General features: G+C 30.0%; 2 protein-coding genes across 2 annotated transcripts; both read left to right on the forward strand.

Moving 5' to 3' along the window:
- The first annotated feature begins 2,114 nt into the window (after positions 1-2,114).
- LOC145968940 (odorant receptor 22c-like) lies at positions 2,115-4,290 on the forward strand. The gene is made up of 6 exons (XM_083094832.1): positions 2,115-2,368; positions 2,640-2,991; positions 3,072-3,302; positions 3,614-3,727; positions 3,794-3,949; positions 4,240-4,290. Exons 1-6 carry the CDS (start codon positions 2,115-2,117, stop codon positions 4,288-4,290), a joined length of 1,158 nt encoding a protein of 385 aa, XP_082950958.1.
- Positions 4,291-5,407: 1,117 nt separating this feature from the next.
- Positions 5,408-16,181, forward strand: LOC145969113 (uncharacterized). Its single transcript, XM_083094968.1, has 11 exons — positions 5,408-5,664; positions 6,040-6,388; positions 7,328-7,570; positions 7,699-7,812; positions 7,902-8,057; positions 8,502-8,545; positions 10,756-11,107; positions 11,854-12,084; positions 12,247-12,360; positions 12,451-12,606; positions 16,052-16,181. The coding sequence occupies exons 1-11, from the start codon at positions 5,408-5,410 to the stop codon at positions 16,058-16,060; spliced, it is 2,025 nt and encodes a 674-aa protein (XP_082951094.1). The 3' UTR covers positions 16,061-16,181.
- The last annotated feature ends 347 nt before the right edge of the window (positions 16,182-16,528 follow it).

The following is a 16,528-nucleotide window of genomic DNA, read 5'->3' on the forward strand; positions in this document are numbered from 1 at the left end:
TGATACATAAGATAAAAATATATCAAAGTTATTTTAATGCTTCTCCATTTATTTTCCAGTAAAATAATATTATATAATTTGATAATGCAAAAAAATTATATACATATATATGTATTGAGACGTGCATATTATGTCAAAATTTATCTCAATTACTAAATCCATTATTTTGTTAATTTTTTTAAGAGCAAAATATCTATAAGATATGACACTATTATCTTGTCATCCATATTCTTGTGTTTATATATTTACTTAAATAAAATAATTATTATTAAATAAGCACAGAATTAATATTAAATAAGCACACATTGCGAGAGATGAGTTCGATCCCATCGTAGAACATTCTCCGATATATTGTAAATGATGGTCATGGACTAGAAGAATTACATTTTAATCGAGTACAGTCTACGGATTATAACAAATAGAACCAGACTCTCGTATTGCTTCTTAAACTGGATACATGTATAATATTACTTCCTTTCTTTATATTATAAAATTAAATTAATCGTATAATAAGAAAAAAAATTATTGTGAATACTTATCTATTCATTAACGATACTTCTTCTAGATATTTTCTATATTATTTTAAAGCTTACGATTATATGTACAGCATGAGGGAGAGAGAGAGAGAGAGAAACGTGAAAACAAAATTACGATATACTCATCTTAATAAGGAGGATAGATCACTCGTTGAATATCTTCTTCGTCAATTTCACTTCAACTTCTAGCGCCAATCTGCTTGATCCTTCACGCAACCTACTGTGATCATCGAAGTAAGACGTATTGGGACAATGTTGTAACAATAATATGAAGCAAAAGTGCGTCAACAATAGATTTCAGAATGATATAAAATAAGATAAAATATATCAGAATAAATATATGAAGTTTGTTTTACATAATGCTTCTCCATTTATTTTTCACGAATTGCAAGTAATTCAAGCTGCATTCGACTTTGCTATTATATTTTTTAATGCGAAACCGAAAAGAAAATTACATAGCAAAATTGCATTGAAGGTTTTTCTTTGGTCAGATATTTCACATTGTTGTTAATAACATAGATATTTTTCAAATAAGATCTAAATTGTTTTACTTGTTTTCCTAAAGATTTTTGTTTGCTTGTCTATGGCAAAAAAAGTAGTGCTGAAAACTACTTTAGCAATTTTACTCTCTTTTATTTTTCTTCAGACCCCAGTCCTTAAGCTCTGGATTACTTTTTACGGTCGTTGCGCATACACTGAAAAAATTGCATTCTCAAAATCCAAGAATATATACTTATCTTTAGAATATATACTAAAAAAAAGGGAGATCCTCTTGGCGCTATTTCTAAAGATAAGTGGCACATTCTTAAGTTGAGAATACAATTTTTGCAGTGTAGATTTGCGTCTGATTTACGTTCATGTTTCATTCGAAATATCGCAAGTGGAAAGACCCTTTTTTTCATAATTAGATCCATCTTCCTTCGTTGCTGTGTAATTTTAGATTTATTTCTTCAGTTTTATCAAGTTTGAAGAATTGAAGGCGCATCGTAAAAAATAATATTTTTAAGTATCCACTCGGTTTATAGAGAAAAATCTAGTGCGATGAACTTTTTATCTTTCTTCGCCAAGGGAAGTGTATTCTGTCACGTATCGCGGTACAAACACGTAATCTTAGTCACTCTCGTCAGAACAAACTCCCGCGTTTTCATATTCCACCCTTCATAACGCTCCCTCAACAACAGGGAAACTTTGCAACTGCGTGTTTATCGCGCAGGTCATGGAAGCTGTAAACTCCCAAGCTTACTGTAGGCATTGTTACATTTTTAATCTACAGTTGCATCGTCCTGAAACTCAACTTCAAGAAGGGAAGAAAAAAAACTCTTCCTTAGCTCCCTATTTTCCAGATTCACGCAACCGCGACGTGTGACTGTCGCACGTGATACCCTCGAGTTTGTCAAAGTTCGCGACACATACGTGGCGATAGAGAATATTTAACGAGTTATCCGATTGGTGAACATTTTTTTTTTGCGTGTCAGCGACACGGAACTATCTCAATTCCACCTCCCCGGATTTTCCGGCGTAAAATTACTTGACGATTCGCGCGCATATCCTCGACGCATCATTTTATTTATGGAAAACATGGAGATGAGCACGGTTAGTCGCGTGGTGAAGATCGGTCTTCGCACTTATGGTATTTGGCCGTATCTACCGTCGACTGCTTTGTGCCGATTGTTGTGCATCGTGCTATTGAGCGCGGTTCAAATCTTTCAATATCGCTACGTGCTAATAAACTATTACACCGATAGTTTCTCTAATTTTATGGACGGAATAAGCAGCACTATGGCATACAGTCTACTGTTTATGAAACTTGCTATTTTGTGGATTAACGAACGGTAAGATTTGTGTCGCTATTTTATCCTGTTGTAAAATTATATAATTTGAATATTACAAGAAAATTATACAGATACACACATATCTTGTCAAAATTTATATCAATTATTGAATCCATTATTTTGTGAATTTGTATGTAAGATGTTACATTATTATCTTCCGTTACATTATTATTTCATCTCATATTCTTGTGTGTATATACATATTTACCTAAAAAATATTAGATATTAGTGTTAAATAATCACACATCGCGAGAATTCGATTCGATCGTAGAACGTTCTCCGATATGTTGCAAATGATGGCCATGGATTGGAAGAATTGCGTTTTAACCGAGTGCAGTCTGCGCATTACGTGGAACAAGGCCAGACTCTCGTATCGCTTCTCGAATTGGATCATCGGCCTTCAAATGACCGCCATAGCTTTATACAGTTGTGGCGTTCTCGCTGTCAACGCTAGTGACGTTCAGAGAATGAATGTATCTGCGCGAGAACACATCCTGAAGATGAAGCTACCATTCAAGGTAAACACATTTCCTGTTTATACGCTCGTTACGATCTTCGAGTTCTTTCATCTGGTGATGTGTGGCTGGGCGATTTCTGTGATCAATTCACTCATCGTCACTCTGGTGAGTTTGCAACATTATTCAGCCTCTAAAAAATGAGATAATCGCGGTTTATTATCGTTCACGTATCTTGTGGATCTTAGATATTGCACATCGATGGTCAAATCGATATCCTTCGCGACTGGTTGCTGAAGGCCTTTTCCAAAAATATGATACTCACCGTGGACGGGATAACAATGAGAATGCTGATCACGAAACACCAGCGGATCATTACGTTTTCAGAAAATATCGAAAACCTTTACACGTACATCGCGTTGATACTGTTCGTGTCGGATACTCTCATTATATGCTGTTTAGGATTCATTATCGTCACTGTGAGTAACGTTCGGCAAAAATCACTGCCACAATGCTTATTATCGTTTCTCCGAGAGAAAAAAAAATACACTTTGTGTATGATGTGTAGAAATCACTATTCTATCCCGACTCAAAAATATGAAGTCTTGTGCGTTTCATATTATTTTTTCTCGCATTTTAGACACAGTAACCACCAGAAAACGCGCTCGAGAGATTCATTGACATATTAACAGAATAATATTAATTAACAGAATATTAATATAACAGATAGATATTACAACACACATAGAAATATATGTAATGATTTTAAATAATCCGTTCGGTATTACAGTCGATTAATACACCTGGTGGCCTGGCGATTCTGGTAAGATCCGTATTATATTACTTCGTGATAAATCTTGAAGCGTTCATATATTGTTTCGCTGGTGAATACTTAAGTGCCAAGGTTAGCCGAGAATTAATGCGGCGACATTCGTGAGAATTCCTAATCTACCTCTTGTTTCTCTTGTAGAGCAAAATGATCGCAGATGCGGCCTATGATTCTCTTTGGTACGACGTCACGTCTAAACAGAGTCAAATCATACATCTCATAATCCTGAGATCACAGAAACGATTGACCATCACGATTGGAAAAATCATGGATCTCTCCTTAGAACGTTTTACTAGCGTAAGTTTTCATTTTTCTTCTCCTTTTTTTTCTCCACTTTGTAACATAAATTTTAGACACTTATATTAAATTATATTTATATTTATAAACAGTAAAAGAATTTGATTAATGTTAAAATAAAAATTTATTATTTTATCGAATAACTATAAAACATATTAATGAGAAAAATTTAATTTTTAAACGTAAATTGTGCTATGGTTTTATTAAATTAAACTGACTTTATTAATTGGTTTAATAAATTAAAATCACACATTCATAATATATTATGTCACTAGTAATTAACATTATAGGTATTAAAGATATCAGCATCATATGTGTCTGTACTATTGGCACTATATTGAAGCCTAAATTTTATCTCGATTGATGAAATTTTGATAGTATCATTGTTATACAATAGATGAAACAATATATAATAGAATCGTGTCAACAATATTCTAATTATTATTATTGTTATTTTGAATATAATTGTGCATTTATATTTTATATAATTTATTTCACATACACTTATATCTTTTCTTTCATGCGAAAAATGTTATAGCAGTATATGAAGTACCAGTATGAAACACTTTCATAAAAACTCTGCTTACATCGTTGCATTACACGTTTAGATTCTCACAATATTTAAATAATGTTATATAAAAGTCATAATTTTTTCGAGAAAATTAATGTATTCTCTTTCGTCTTGTGATATTCTTTTAAATTTATATATCTTTATCTTTATTATTAGCTTATTTTATTACACTGTGCCTATGAAAATCGACGCAGAAATAAAACTTTTCTCAGTTTCTTCGTTTCCTCGTCTTTTCAGTTTCTAGTTTTTTTTACACGATTATTGCGCACAAACTTATATCTGACATACACCTCGCGTTTCATCCGAAATTGGCCGACTGACATTTTTCATTGTAGTATTCACTATAACATACGTGAAGAATTTCCTTCGACATTGAGGAAATAAAATCTCAGAGAGGGAAACTTTGTCGTTTCTTCCCTCTTTCTCGAAAAATCCCCTTATAGAATCACAAAACTTTTCTTACGGTCACTAACCACGGTTTAAGCTTGTTCGATGTAAGCTTGCGTGTGATCTGTTGTTGCTTGAATTTTTAAAAGATAACGCACTGCGCGCTATGCCTTACCCGAGAGAAAGAGAAATAAAGAGAGAGAAAGAGAAAGATAGACATAGAGAGAGGAAGATCGCGGAACCCGGAAGCTTTTTTTTATCGACATGCAGGACAAAGCCATATGCAATCTGTGCGCTTTTCGATCAAAATATTTAATAAGCAATTGCTCGCTCCTTTTCTACATCCTTCTGGGCTTTCAGTCTGTACAAAGATTCAATATCGTATACATCATACGATCGATTGGATGTATGTCTCATAATGTAAACTTATTGTCCTATCAGAATCGGTGTATCGACGTTGAAAAAAGAATAATTAAGAAAAGTGATAATAAAACAAAAATATGAAAATAGATAACTCGCTTAGTAAATCGATGGTAATTTTCCTTCGAATTTTTGGTATCTGGCCGGACGCGTCGCATATTCCGTTACGTAGAGTATTCTGGACAATTGCAATCATGATGGAGCAAGTGCTTGAATATAAGTGGATCGTAGTACATTTCTATACTAATGAACCTTTCGAAGTGATGAAATTTTTAAGTGAAGCAATGACATATACGATAATGTTCCTTAAAGTTATCATTTTTTGGGTTAAAAAGAGGTGAGACAATAATATATGGTGATATAATATGTATAGTGATATATATAGTGATACAATATCGATAAAAAGTTATCTTATTGTTAGACTGTGAAAACTTATTACAGTAATATTATAAAACTTATTTTAATAACATATTATCTTTTTGTAAATTTGATTTCAATGTTTGTTACTTAAAAGTTTGTAAAATTAATTGTTTAGCAATTATAAACAATGATACATATGATAAAGTTAAATAAAAAAAATTAATAAATATAATTAATTATTAAGGAAAGATATTAAGCGAATATAACGATAAATATCTATGTCATCTTTGATTTATACAATGATTTGTTGCAATAATTTTCACGATAATGATCAATCGAAAATTATCCGTAGAACATTCGTCAGAATATTAACGATGATGTCAATTGATTGGGAAAACCGTACCATCGATAAAGTTAGTATGATCACGACGACACATAATGCTAATCTGTGTCGACGTTTCAATAATGGGACAGTTATCCTTTATACAATAGCCGTAATATTTCATGTTAGCAATGTATATACCAATATTATGGATGAACCAACTTCCAATACTTCCACGCGACCATTGGTTATGAACATGGACTTACCATTTGATCTCAATCGAACATTAGTATACGTGTCGATCCTAATTATTCAATTTATTCATTTAATATTATGCGCCTATATAAACGGCCTATTAAATATCTTATTAATAAATTTGGTGAGTTTTATTGTTTAAAAAACAATAATAATAATAATAATAATAATAATAATAATAATAATAATAATAATAATTATTATTATTATTATTATTATTATTATTATTATTATTATTATTATTGTCAATATTATTGCTATTATTATATATTTATATATATTTATATATTTATTAATATTTATTAGCATTTTATTAACTATTATTGATATATGATATACAGGATAATTCATAAATGCACGGCAATATTTTAGAGAAAATATATACATTAAATGTATACATTAAAAATAAGAAAAATGTTATTTGAAAATATAAATTATATATATTATAATTTCTGAATTATAAAAGATTTAAAAAATGTTCGATTTCACTCTCTTATTACAATTCGAATATTTTTAAACAACTTTTTTCAGATCGATGGATGGTATAAGATAAATTTATAATATGGGCCTGCAAGACCTTCTAATTTAAATTTATTAGAGTTTTATTTTTTTCATTTAAAATCTTATGTATGCAATACAAATTAATAATGTTCATGACTTGCAAGAAATCATACGAAATGAATTCGAAACAATTCGAACAACGCCTGGCATTTTCCAGCGTGACTCGATATTAAAGCGTGTTGTAACGTATGTTGCATAAGACGGATTATTTGAGCATTTCCTTTAATCTCCGATAACTCAGAAGCTATGGTATGTACAATATATAATCAAAAAACATATTTTGTTTTAGTGTGTACATTCATCCCATGTATTGATGTATTGCCATGCATTTTTAAATCATTCTGAATATATGTTAATAATGTTAATAATTTTGTTACCTACATGTGCTCAGAGACTTACTTTTCAAACTTCCAGAAATGTTGTATCACAAATTTAATCCGAATATTAAAATATTCTTTAGCGATTTCCAAGTGTAACGGTTGAGAAATGTCATATATTTTAGATATTGCATGTAGGCGGCCAAATCGATATTCTTTGTAAGTGGTTGATGGAAATGTTTCCACCGGAAAGAAAGCTGTCCGAGGAAAGCAGTCTGAGTCCTTTAATAGTAGAAAAAGTAATCAAAAAGCATCAGCGAATCATTACCTTTTCAAAATACATCGAAGAAATGTATACGAATATCGCGATGGTGCTGTTCGTGTCGGATACTTTAATTATTTGCTGTTTGGGTTATATACTCGTCGCGGTAAGCAACATCTTGATCTTGCAGCGTGGAGATTTATAGAGATAAATCTGCAACGTGAAAAATGTCAATTGCTTTTAATCATTCACTTACTTATCGCTTTCTCATTAGGCCTTTCCTTAATATTCTAGTCAGTTGGAACGCCCGATGGTCTAACAATTATAATGAGAACAATTTTATTTTATGTCGTTTCAAATATGGAAGCGTTTATTTACTGCTTTGCTGGAGAATATCTAACTAATAAGGTTCAAATTTTGGAACAAATATTATGTCAGCGATGAACAATTGGATATATTATTTGCTTTTGAAAATCATGTAATTTTTCGTTTAATAGACTAGCAGCATTGGGGATGCTGCGTATAATTCTTGCTGGTACGAAGGAAATTCCAGAGAGAGTCAATTTATTGTGTTTTTGATAATGAGATCGCAGAAGCAATTAACTATTACAATTGGAAAAGTCATGGAATTGTCTATGGAGCGGTTTAACAGTGTAAGTTTACTGTACATAAATATTTATATTAAAAGTAACCTTTTATAGCGTCCCAGCTATGTTTTCTCATACATATAGTGAAAAAAAAATTCATATTTATTTTTAGCAATAAAAAAAATAATATTTATTTATTTTTTTAGAAGATATAAATATTTTTAAATAATTATAAAATATAAAAAATATTTATATCTTCTAAAGAAAAATAAATTTTTGCATGTATGTGCTAATTTTTGATATATATTTCACATTTTTTTTTAAATGATATACTAATTAATAGTTATCAAATAATATATTTAATTTATTAATAATATATTTAATATATTTAAAACATATTTACTATACATTATAAAAATCAGTCATAAACAGACATAAATTTAAATATTAATATTTTCTATTTCAAGATACACGTGTATCTCATAGTGATTGTAAATAATATTATTACAGATTATGAAAGCTTCAGCTTCGTATATATCGATTCTAATCGCGATGTATTGAAGCGAAACTATATCTTGTAGAGAGATCAAATGTTTAATAAGTATTAAATGCTGATGAAGTTTAGTTGATAAAAAATTTGCACATAAAAAAATTAAAAATATGACAAAAAATATTTTGCGATATTATTCATCTCTCTCTTCTTACATGCATCGTACGCATTCGCACGTGCGTGCACTTTTTTTCGAGTAAGAATAAACACGAGGTTATTTGAAGGTAAATCAATAGCCCGTATTCAATGTTTATTAAATGAGGTCGAACTTTCCGTCGATTTTTCTGTTTTTCCGCGAGAGTTTCATTCGAACATAATACACTTTCCATGCTCCCATCTTGCATTTTTAAACTAATAATTCGCATAATTGACCTCTATTGCGCTGCAACGTCGAGAGAAAGAGGAAACAGAGCGTAGAAACAACAAATTTTCCTCTTTCTTTGACTCTTATCGAGATGTAATTGTGATGTATAGTTACAGCCGTATTTATATACCGATAGCAAAAGAATATTTAATGATCGATCGATCTCGATCAATTACGTGCAGTGCGTTTTCACAATAAAGTTTCCATCTTTAGCTAGAAATTGCTTTCTAATTTCGTTTCAATTGAGAAAAACACAACATCTGTCAATAACTTCATGTTTTATAAGCCATGAGTGGAACAGTTTATTTCTTACAAAAATGATGACGAGCAGTGTGCTTTTCTCATAAAGCTTGTTCTTCGGATGTTTGATATTTGGCTTGATGTGCATCGTTCTGCGCAGATTCTTCTGGTTCGCGATGTTAACTATCGTACAGATCTTTCAATATATTTACTGATTGTATTGCACTGATCTAGTGGCTTGATGGACAATCTAACTTCCTCTTAGTCTACAGCTTATTACTCTTCAAAATAATTGGATCAATCAACGATAAAAATCAGTTTTATTCATATTTAAAATACTCCTTTTCACGTGTTGTATTATAATTATAATATTTAAAATTATTCAGAATTTGTTTTCTTATCAAGTTTTCTTATCAAATTTTTAAACGAGCTTTTTATGTGAGATTAGTCTCATTAGCCTGAATAAGCGATTTTCTTCTTTGCTTCAAATTCCGTCAATTTTTATTGGACATTAGTGGACATATCTTTTCTACGCGCATGGCGTTTTAACTGCATTACTTCGCTATTATTTACAGAGATAAAGGGAACAAATCGAAAATAGAAAAATACAAAGAGAGAGAGAGAGACAGTCAAGATTCACTTTCAGATTATAAGTACTTTTTATAAGTACTTTCTTCTATTTATTTTTCAATTATAAATATATGACAATGGTAGGCATTTTCTGTTTTCTTTGAACATATGCAATTTTTACGAGGACTGAAAATTTTCTTGCAGACCAAGAATGATTTAATGTCCGGTGTAAGTTTGCGTCTGTTACATGAATTTTTAAAGGAAATAATGCACTACGCTACATCAGCGATTCATCCGAGGGAAAGATAGAGATAAAAAGAAAGAAGATCGGATACCCGGAAACTTTTTTTTATCGATGTGTCATAACGAAGACATATGCAATACGTGCATTGCGATCAAAATATTTAATAAGCAGTTGCTGAAGGGAGAATTCCGTTCGTTTTTCTCTTCAAACATTTAGTCTGTACAAAGTTGCAGTATCGTGCACATCATACAATCGATTGGATGCGTATCTGATAATGTTTAAAATTATTTTCTTAACAAAACCGTTGTATCAACGTTAAGAAAAATTAATAAAGTGATAATAAAACAAAAGTATGAAAGTGAAAAATGTACTTAGTCGAACGATAGAAATTTGGCTTCGAATTTTCGGCATCTGGCCGGACTCATCATGTATCTCGTTACGCAGATTATTCTGGATTATTGCGCTCGCAATCGAACAAATTCTTCATTATCAATATATTATAATACATTTCTATTCTATCGAGTTTTTCGAAGTGATGGGCATATTAGGTGAAACAATGACATTCTCGATAATCATAATTAAAATTGTCACTTTCTGGTGTAAACAACGGTAAGATATGCAATAATTTTATCAGTAAAGTAAACCGCTTGCCAATTATAAATATAAACAGGATAATATAAAACTAAATAAAATAAATATTTAATAACTAAATAAATGTATATAATTTTTTATTCGTTAATTTATACAATGCTTTGTTGCTATCATTTTCGTGATATAACTATTCGAAAAATTGTAGAACATTTTGCAACATGTTAATGATGATGGCAATCGATTCAGAAAAGTGTTCCAGCATGGAATTCAGTATGTCCGTAATGACACGAAACGCCAAATTGTCCCGACGTTTCGCTAACCTGACATTGGGCCTTTATTCTACGGCTGTAATTTTACACAGTAGCCATATTATCGTAAAACACACAGGTGACGACAAAATTTCCAATACTTCCACGCGAGCGCTCGTTATGGACATGAACCTACCATTTGATCTCAATCAAACATACGTATATGTGCTGATCATAATTATTCAATTTGCTCACGTACTGTTATGCTCTTGTGCAAACGGCCTTTTAAACGCCTTACTGATAAATTTGGTGAGTTTTATTATCTAACAAGTTATTGTTATTGTTATTATTAATATTATTGTTATGATATGTTTAGTAATATTTTATTAATTTAAGTCACAATTGACAAAACAGAATGGTTTTTAAATGCAATACTTCGAGTACATTTAATACACTAAAATATTATATGAATATAAGTTGTACAGAATAGTAGTATGTAATAGTTTCCGAGTTAGGGAAAATTAAAGAGAATGCTCGACTTTATTCCCTACTGTTTACAATATAGATATTTTTAAACTTCTTTTTATATCGATGGATGAGTAAACTCATAGCGTGGTCAGCACAATTTCTTGATTTAAATTTATTAAACTTTTAATTTTAGAATCATTTAACATATATTATGTACATACTATAAGCTAATAAAGTATACCATTTCCAAGAAAAGATATGAACTAACTCGAAACAATTCGAACAACGTTTAGTATTTTCTAGCGAGTCAAGAATTTAATATTGAAGTATGTTGTTGCATATGTAGTTTACAAAACAGATGCTTCAATTATTCATTTGATTTTCTAAATTTCAGAGATTACGTTATGCACAATTTATGTTCAGATAGTAATTTTACATTATTTTAATGTGCATATTTGATCCTCTGATATTACAAAAATTGATATGCGATTATAAATCTATATATGTGTGCAAATAAATCTTTTAAAAAAAATATATAATAAAATAAAATAATTCTAGAATAATCTTTTAATAATCGTATATCTTAGACACTGCACATAGGTGGTCAAATCGATATTCTTTGCGAATGGTTGATGGACATTTTTCCAATAAAAGAGAAGCACAAGCCAAATGTCATCATGATAAAAAAAATAATTAAGAAACATCAGCAAATCATCAAATTTTCAGAGTATATCGAAGATCTGTATTCGAATATCGCGTTGGCACTATTCGTATCAGATACTTTAATTATCTGCTGTTTGGGTTTTGTAATTGTTACGGTAAGCAGCTTTCATTTTGCAGCGTGACATTGTTGCAATAAAGAAAGACATTTTAGACTTGTAACAATAAATCTGCAAAAAAGTGACGAACATTAATTGCTTTTAATTATTTAGCCTTTTACCGTTTTGTCATTGGCATTAGGTTTTTTCTTAATATTCTAGTCAGTTGGAACGCCCGATGCTATGAAAATTATAATGAGAACACTCTTATTTTACTTCGTTATGAATATGGAAGCGTTTGCGTTTTGTTTTGCTGGAGAATATTTAAGTACTAAGGTTAAACTTTAGAATGAATATTATAGCTGCAATAATATGAAATGGATGTATTATTATCTCTAAAAATTATTAAGATTTTCTATTCAACAGAGCAACAGTATTGGAGATGCTGCGTATAATTCATTCTGGTACGAATCGAATTCAAAAAATAATCAAATTACATTATTTTTGATAATGAGATCACAGAAGCAATTAACCATTACAATTGGAAAAGTTACGAATTTGTCTTTGGAACAGTTTACCAGTGTAAGTATATATATGTACATATTTATCTTTACCTTTACAGATCTTTCATGACTTTTTACAGACTGCTGTATTCTCTCATACAATGACAAAAGGCAATTAATATTTGTAATAAATGTATAATTATTTTTTAGAACATAAATATTATCTTCTATTTCATATTAGTTAATTTTCATAATGTTTACGTTTACATAAATGTGTATATGTGTTTGTGTTACTTGTTCTCTTATATTTTCCGTAAATGACGAAATATTAGCCGCCATTATTAATATTTGGTCATTAGAAAATATAAAACAACAAATATTACTTATTATATTATACATTATAAAAAGACATAAGCATTAAATTTGGAATTAAATTAATATTTTCTATTTCAAGATACGCGCGTATCTTCATAATTATTACAAATTTTCTTATTATAGATTATGAAGGCTTCAGCCTCGTATATTTCGGTTCTACTTGCGATGAATTAAAGCGAGATTATATCTTATGCATCAAATATTTTTAAGCGTAAAATGTTGATGATTATTTAGTCAAAAGAAATTTGCACATTAAAATATTAAAGACAAAACCTGTTTTGTAATATTATTGATCATTCTTTTCTCATGTGCATTTTCTCCCGCGCATTTGCACATATGCACACGCTTTCGTCATAAATAAGAAAATAAATTTGAGATTGGCTGAAAGTAAATGAATTCGTGATGTTAAGTGTCTATTAAATGAGGTCCATCGATTTTTTTCTTATTTTTCCACAGGAGTTTTATTCAAACATATATATATATATATATATATATATATATATATATATATATATATATATATATATACTTCCTGCACGCGTGTTTTGCAATTTGAAATCAATAATTTGCTACTATTGCAGTGGAACATTGCAAAAAAAAAGAAAATAAAACGAGGAAATCTCTCTCTCTCTCTCCCCCCTCCCCCCCCCTCTCCCTCTCTCTCTCTCTTAGTTTTATTATATTTGAAATACTCTTGAAATACTTTGAAATACTATATTTGAAATACTCTCTTACAATTAGTTTTATTTATATTTGAAATACTCTTTCTTACGCATTTCTTACGATTTCTTGTCAAATATTTAAACGGATCTTTTATGCGAAATTAGCTTTATTAATCCGATTCAGCAACTTTGTTCTGATATTTTTTTGCTTACACTTCCTCAGAGAGATAAAGAAAGCTGTATTAAAAATCTCGAATTAAGATTTAATCATAAGATTTAATGATATATAAATTAAGAAAAATTTGTGTCCTGTGTACATTTAAGTTTCAAAATTAATTTTCGATGAAATTGATACCATCCGTGTCTGGTTTCTCATCTGGTTTGATGAGAAATTCAAATTTGTTATTATGTTGTTAATTATAAAAAAAAATGCAATTAAACATTAAGAAATTGATTAAAAGATTTTTTTATACATGCCTTTTTCATCGCGTTATTTCTCACATTTTTACCCTAATCATGTTTATTCTATCCTATTCTTTATTCTTCTTTAATTGTATATGTTATTTATCGTCAATCTCACATATCGCACGCTCTTATTGACCACGTTTTTATTAATATACTTCATTTTATTTATTATTTCTTCTTATCTCTTTCATCCATTCATTTTTAATCGATGTTTGCTATTTTCTATTTTTCTCCTTATCATTTTCCATACTCCTCCAATATCATTTTCCATACTCTCACGTTTCCTTCTCATATAGTTGCTGCATATCTTCTTTATTTTTTCCCTTATACTGATCTGCACACCACCCTACTCAATTTATCCTTGACCGCACGTTAGTCAGGTACTTCGATATCCCCCTATTTTCTTAATAGTCCGTACTTCTCTGGTGTGCATCTCGAGTCTCTCATCTATTCCTATAGTTGTATATTCCTATAATTTTCTAATCGTTTTTCTTCTGGTGCCTTAACTATATCTTAATTCGTACTTTTTTTATTCTCCCATTTTCTCTCTCTCTCTCTCTCTCTCCCTCTCTCTCTCTCTCTCTTTCTTTTTACCTCCTTTATTACACATCACTTTTCCTGACAGAAATTCTTTTTTTTTTTTTAAATAACGGTTTCTGTAATTAAAATCTATACAAACAATATTTAACTGTAAAAATTTGCATATAAATTAAGATTTGGAAACTGTTTCAATATTACTTCCTATTTTTTTCTATTATATGTGTATCAAGACAAGAATAAATTTGGAAAGAAAATCAGTAACATAAAGTACGTAAAGTTGTGTTAAGTAATATCGAATGAAGCGAATTTATCCGTTTTCTCTCTCACTTTTACCTTATTTTCCTCTGCTTTAAATTCCGTCGACTTTTATGTGGACATTATACCTTTTCTACACGTATAGATTTTTATATTTTAACTGCATTACTTCGTTTCTATTTACAGAGTTAAAGGAAACAATGAAGAGAAAGATGAAAAAGACAGAGAGAGAGAGAGAGAGAGAACTAAGATTCACTCTCAAATTATAAATATCTTTTTATTCTTCTATTTTTCTTTCAATCATAAATATATGACAATGATAGACATTGTCTGTTTTATTGAACACATGCAATTTTTATAAAGACTGAAAATCTTCTTACAGTCACCAAACATGATTTAATGTAAAGAATAAGTTTGCGTGTGTTGCTTGAATTTTTAAAGGAAATAACGTACTGCGCTACATCGATTCATCCAAGGGAGAAATAGAGATAGAGAAAAGGAAGATCAACTACCCGGAAACTTTTTTTTTATTGATGTGTTTCAACAAAGATATATGCAATCCGTAAGCTTTACGATCAAAATATTTAATAAGCAGTTGTTCGAGGGAGGGTTTCCGCTTGTCTTTCTGTTCAAGCTTTTAGTCTATACAAAGTTGCAGTATCGTGCACATCATACGATCGATTGGATGCGTTTCTGAAAATGTTTGAAATTATTGTCTTAACAAAACTAGTGTACTAATATTAAGAAAAACTAAGTGATAATAAAATAAAAGTATGAAAGTGGAAAATATACTTAGCCAAACGATAGAAATTTGGCTTCGAATTTTTGGCATCTGGCCGGACTCATCATGCATTTCGCTGCGTAGATTGTTTTGGATCATTGCGCTTGCACTCGAACAAATTTTTCAATATCAATATATTATAATCCATTTTTATTCTATTGAATTTTTCGAAGTGATGGGCATGTTAGGTGAAGCAATGACATTCTCGATATTGATAATTAAGTTAGTCATTTTTTGGTGTAAACAACAGTAAGATATGCAATAATTTTGTCAGTAAAGTAAACCATATGACAATTATAAATATAAACAATATAATATAAAATTAAATAATATAAATATTTAATAAATAATAAATAAATAAATGTAAATTTTTTCTCGTCGTTGATTTATACAACGCTTTGTTGCTATCATTTTAGTGATTATAACCATTCGAAAATTATCCGTAGGACATTTAGCAAGATACTGACGATGATGGCGATTGATTGGAAAAAGTCTTTCAACACGGAATTCAGTATGTTTGTGACATCGAACGCCAAATTGTCCCGACGTTTCGCTAACGTGACAGTGGCTCTTTATTCGATGGCTGTAATCTTTCACAGTAGCAATATTGTGAAACACACAGATGAGGATAAAGTTTTCAATACTTCTATGCGACCTCTCGTTATGAACATGAATCTACCATTTGATCTCAACCAAACATATGTATACGTATTAATCATAATTATCCAGTTTGTTCACTTATTGTTATGCTCTTGTGCAACTGGCCTTTTAAATGCCTTATTGATAAATTTAGTAAGTTTCATTATCTAATTATTATTGCTATTGTTATTATTATATGTTTATTAATATTTTATTAATTGCATTCAATTCACAATATATATAATGATTTTTAAATGCAATAATACTCCGAGTGATAAATTTAG

The sequence above is a fragment of the Camponotus vicinus genome, unplaced genomic scaffold, assembly GCF_025532165.1.
Source record: "Camponotus vicinus isolate PSW18456_S1 unplaced genomic scaffold, iyCamVici1.0 SCAF_3, whole genome shotgun sequence".
Lineage (NCBI taxonomy): Eukaryota > Metazoa > Arthropoda > Insecta > Hymenoptera > Formicidae > Camponotus > Camponotus vicinus.

Excerpts from the sequence above, each read along its gene's own strand:
- LOC145968940 (XM_083094832.1), top strand. The coding sequence starts at position 2,115 with ATGGAGATGAGCACGGTTAGTCGCGTGGTGAAGATCGGTCTTCGCACT. Across the intron at positions 2,369-2,639 it reads ATTTTGTGGATTAACGAACG|AACGTTCTCCGATATGTTGC; the intron begins GTAAGATTTGTG and ends ATTCGATCGTAG. Across the intron at positions 3,728-3,793 it reads GTGAATACTTAAGTGCCAAG|AGCAAAATGATCGCAGATGC; the intron begins GTTAGCCGAGAA and ends TTTCTCTTGTAG.
- LOC145969113 (XM_083094968.1), top strand. The coding sequence starts at position 5,408 with ATGAAAATAGATAACTCGCTTAGTAAATCGATGGTAATTTTCCTTCGA. Across the intron at positions 5,665-6,039 it reads ATTTTTTGGGTTAAAAAGAG|AACATTCGTCAGAATATTAA; the intron begins GTGAGACAATAA and ends AATTATCCGTAG. Across the intron at positions 8,058-8,501 it reads CTATGGAGCGGTTTAACAGT|ATTATGAAAGCTTCAGCTTC; the intron begins GTAAGTTTACTG and ends ATATTATTACAG.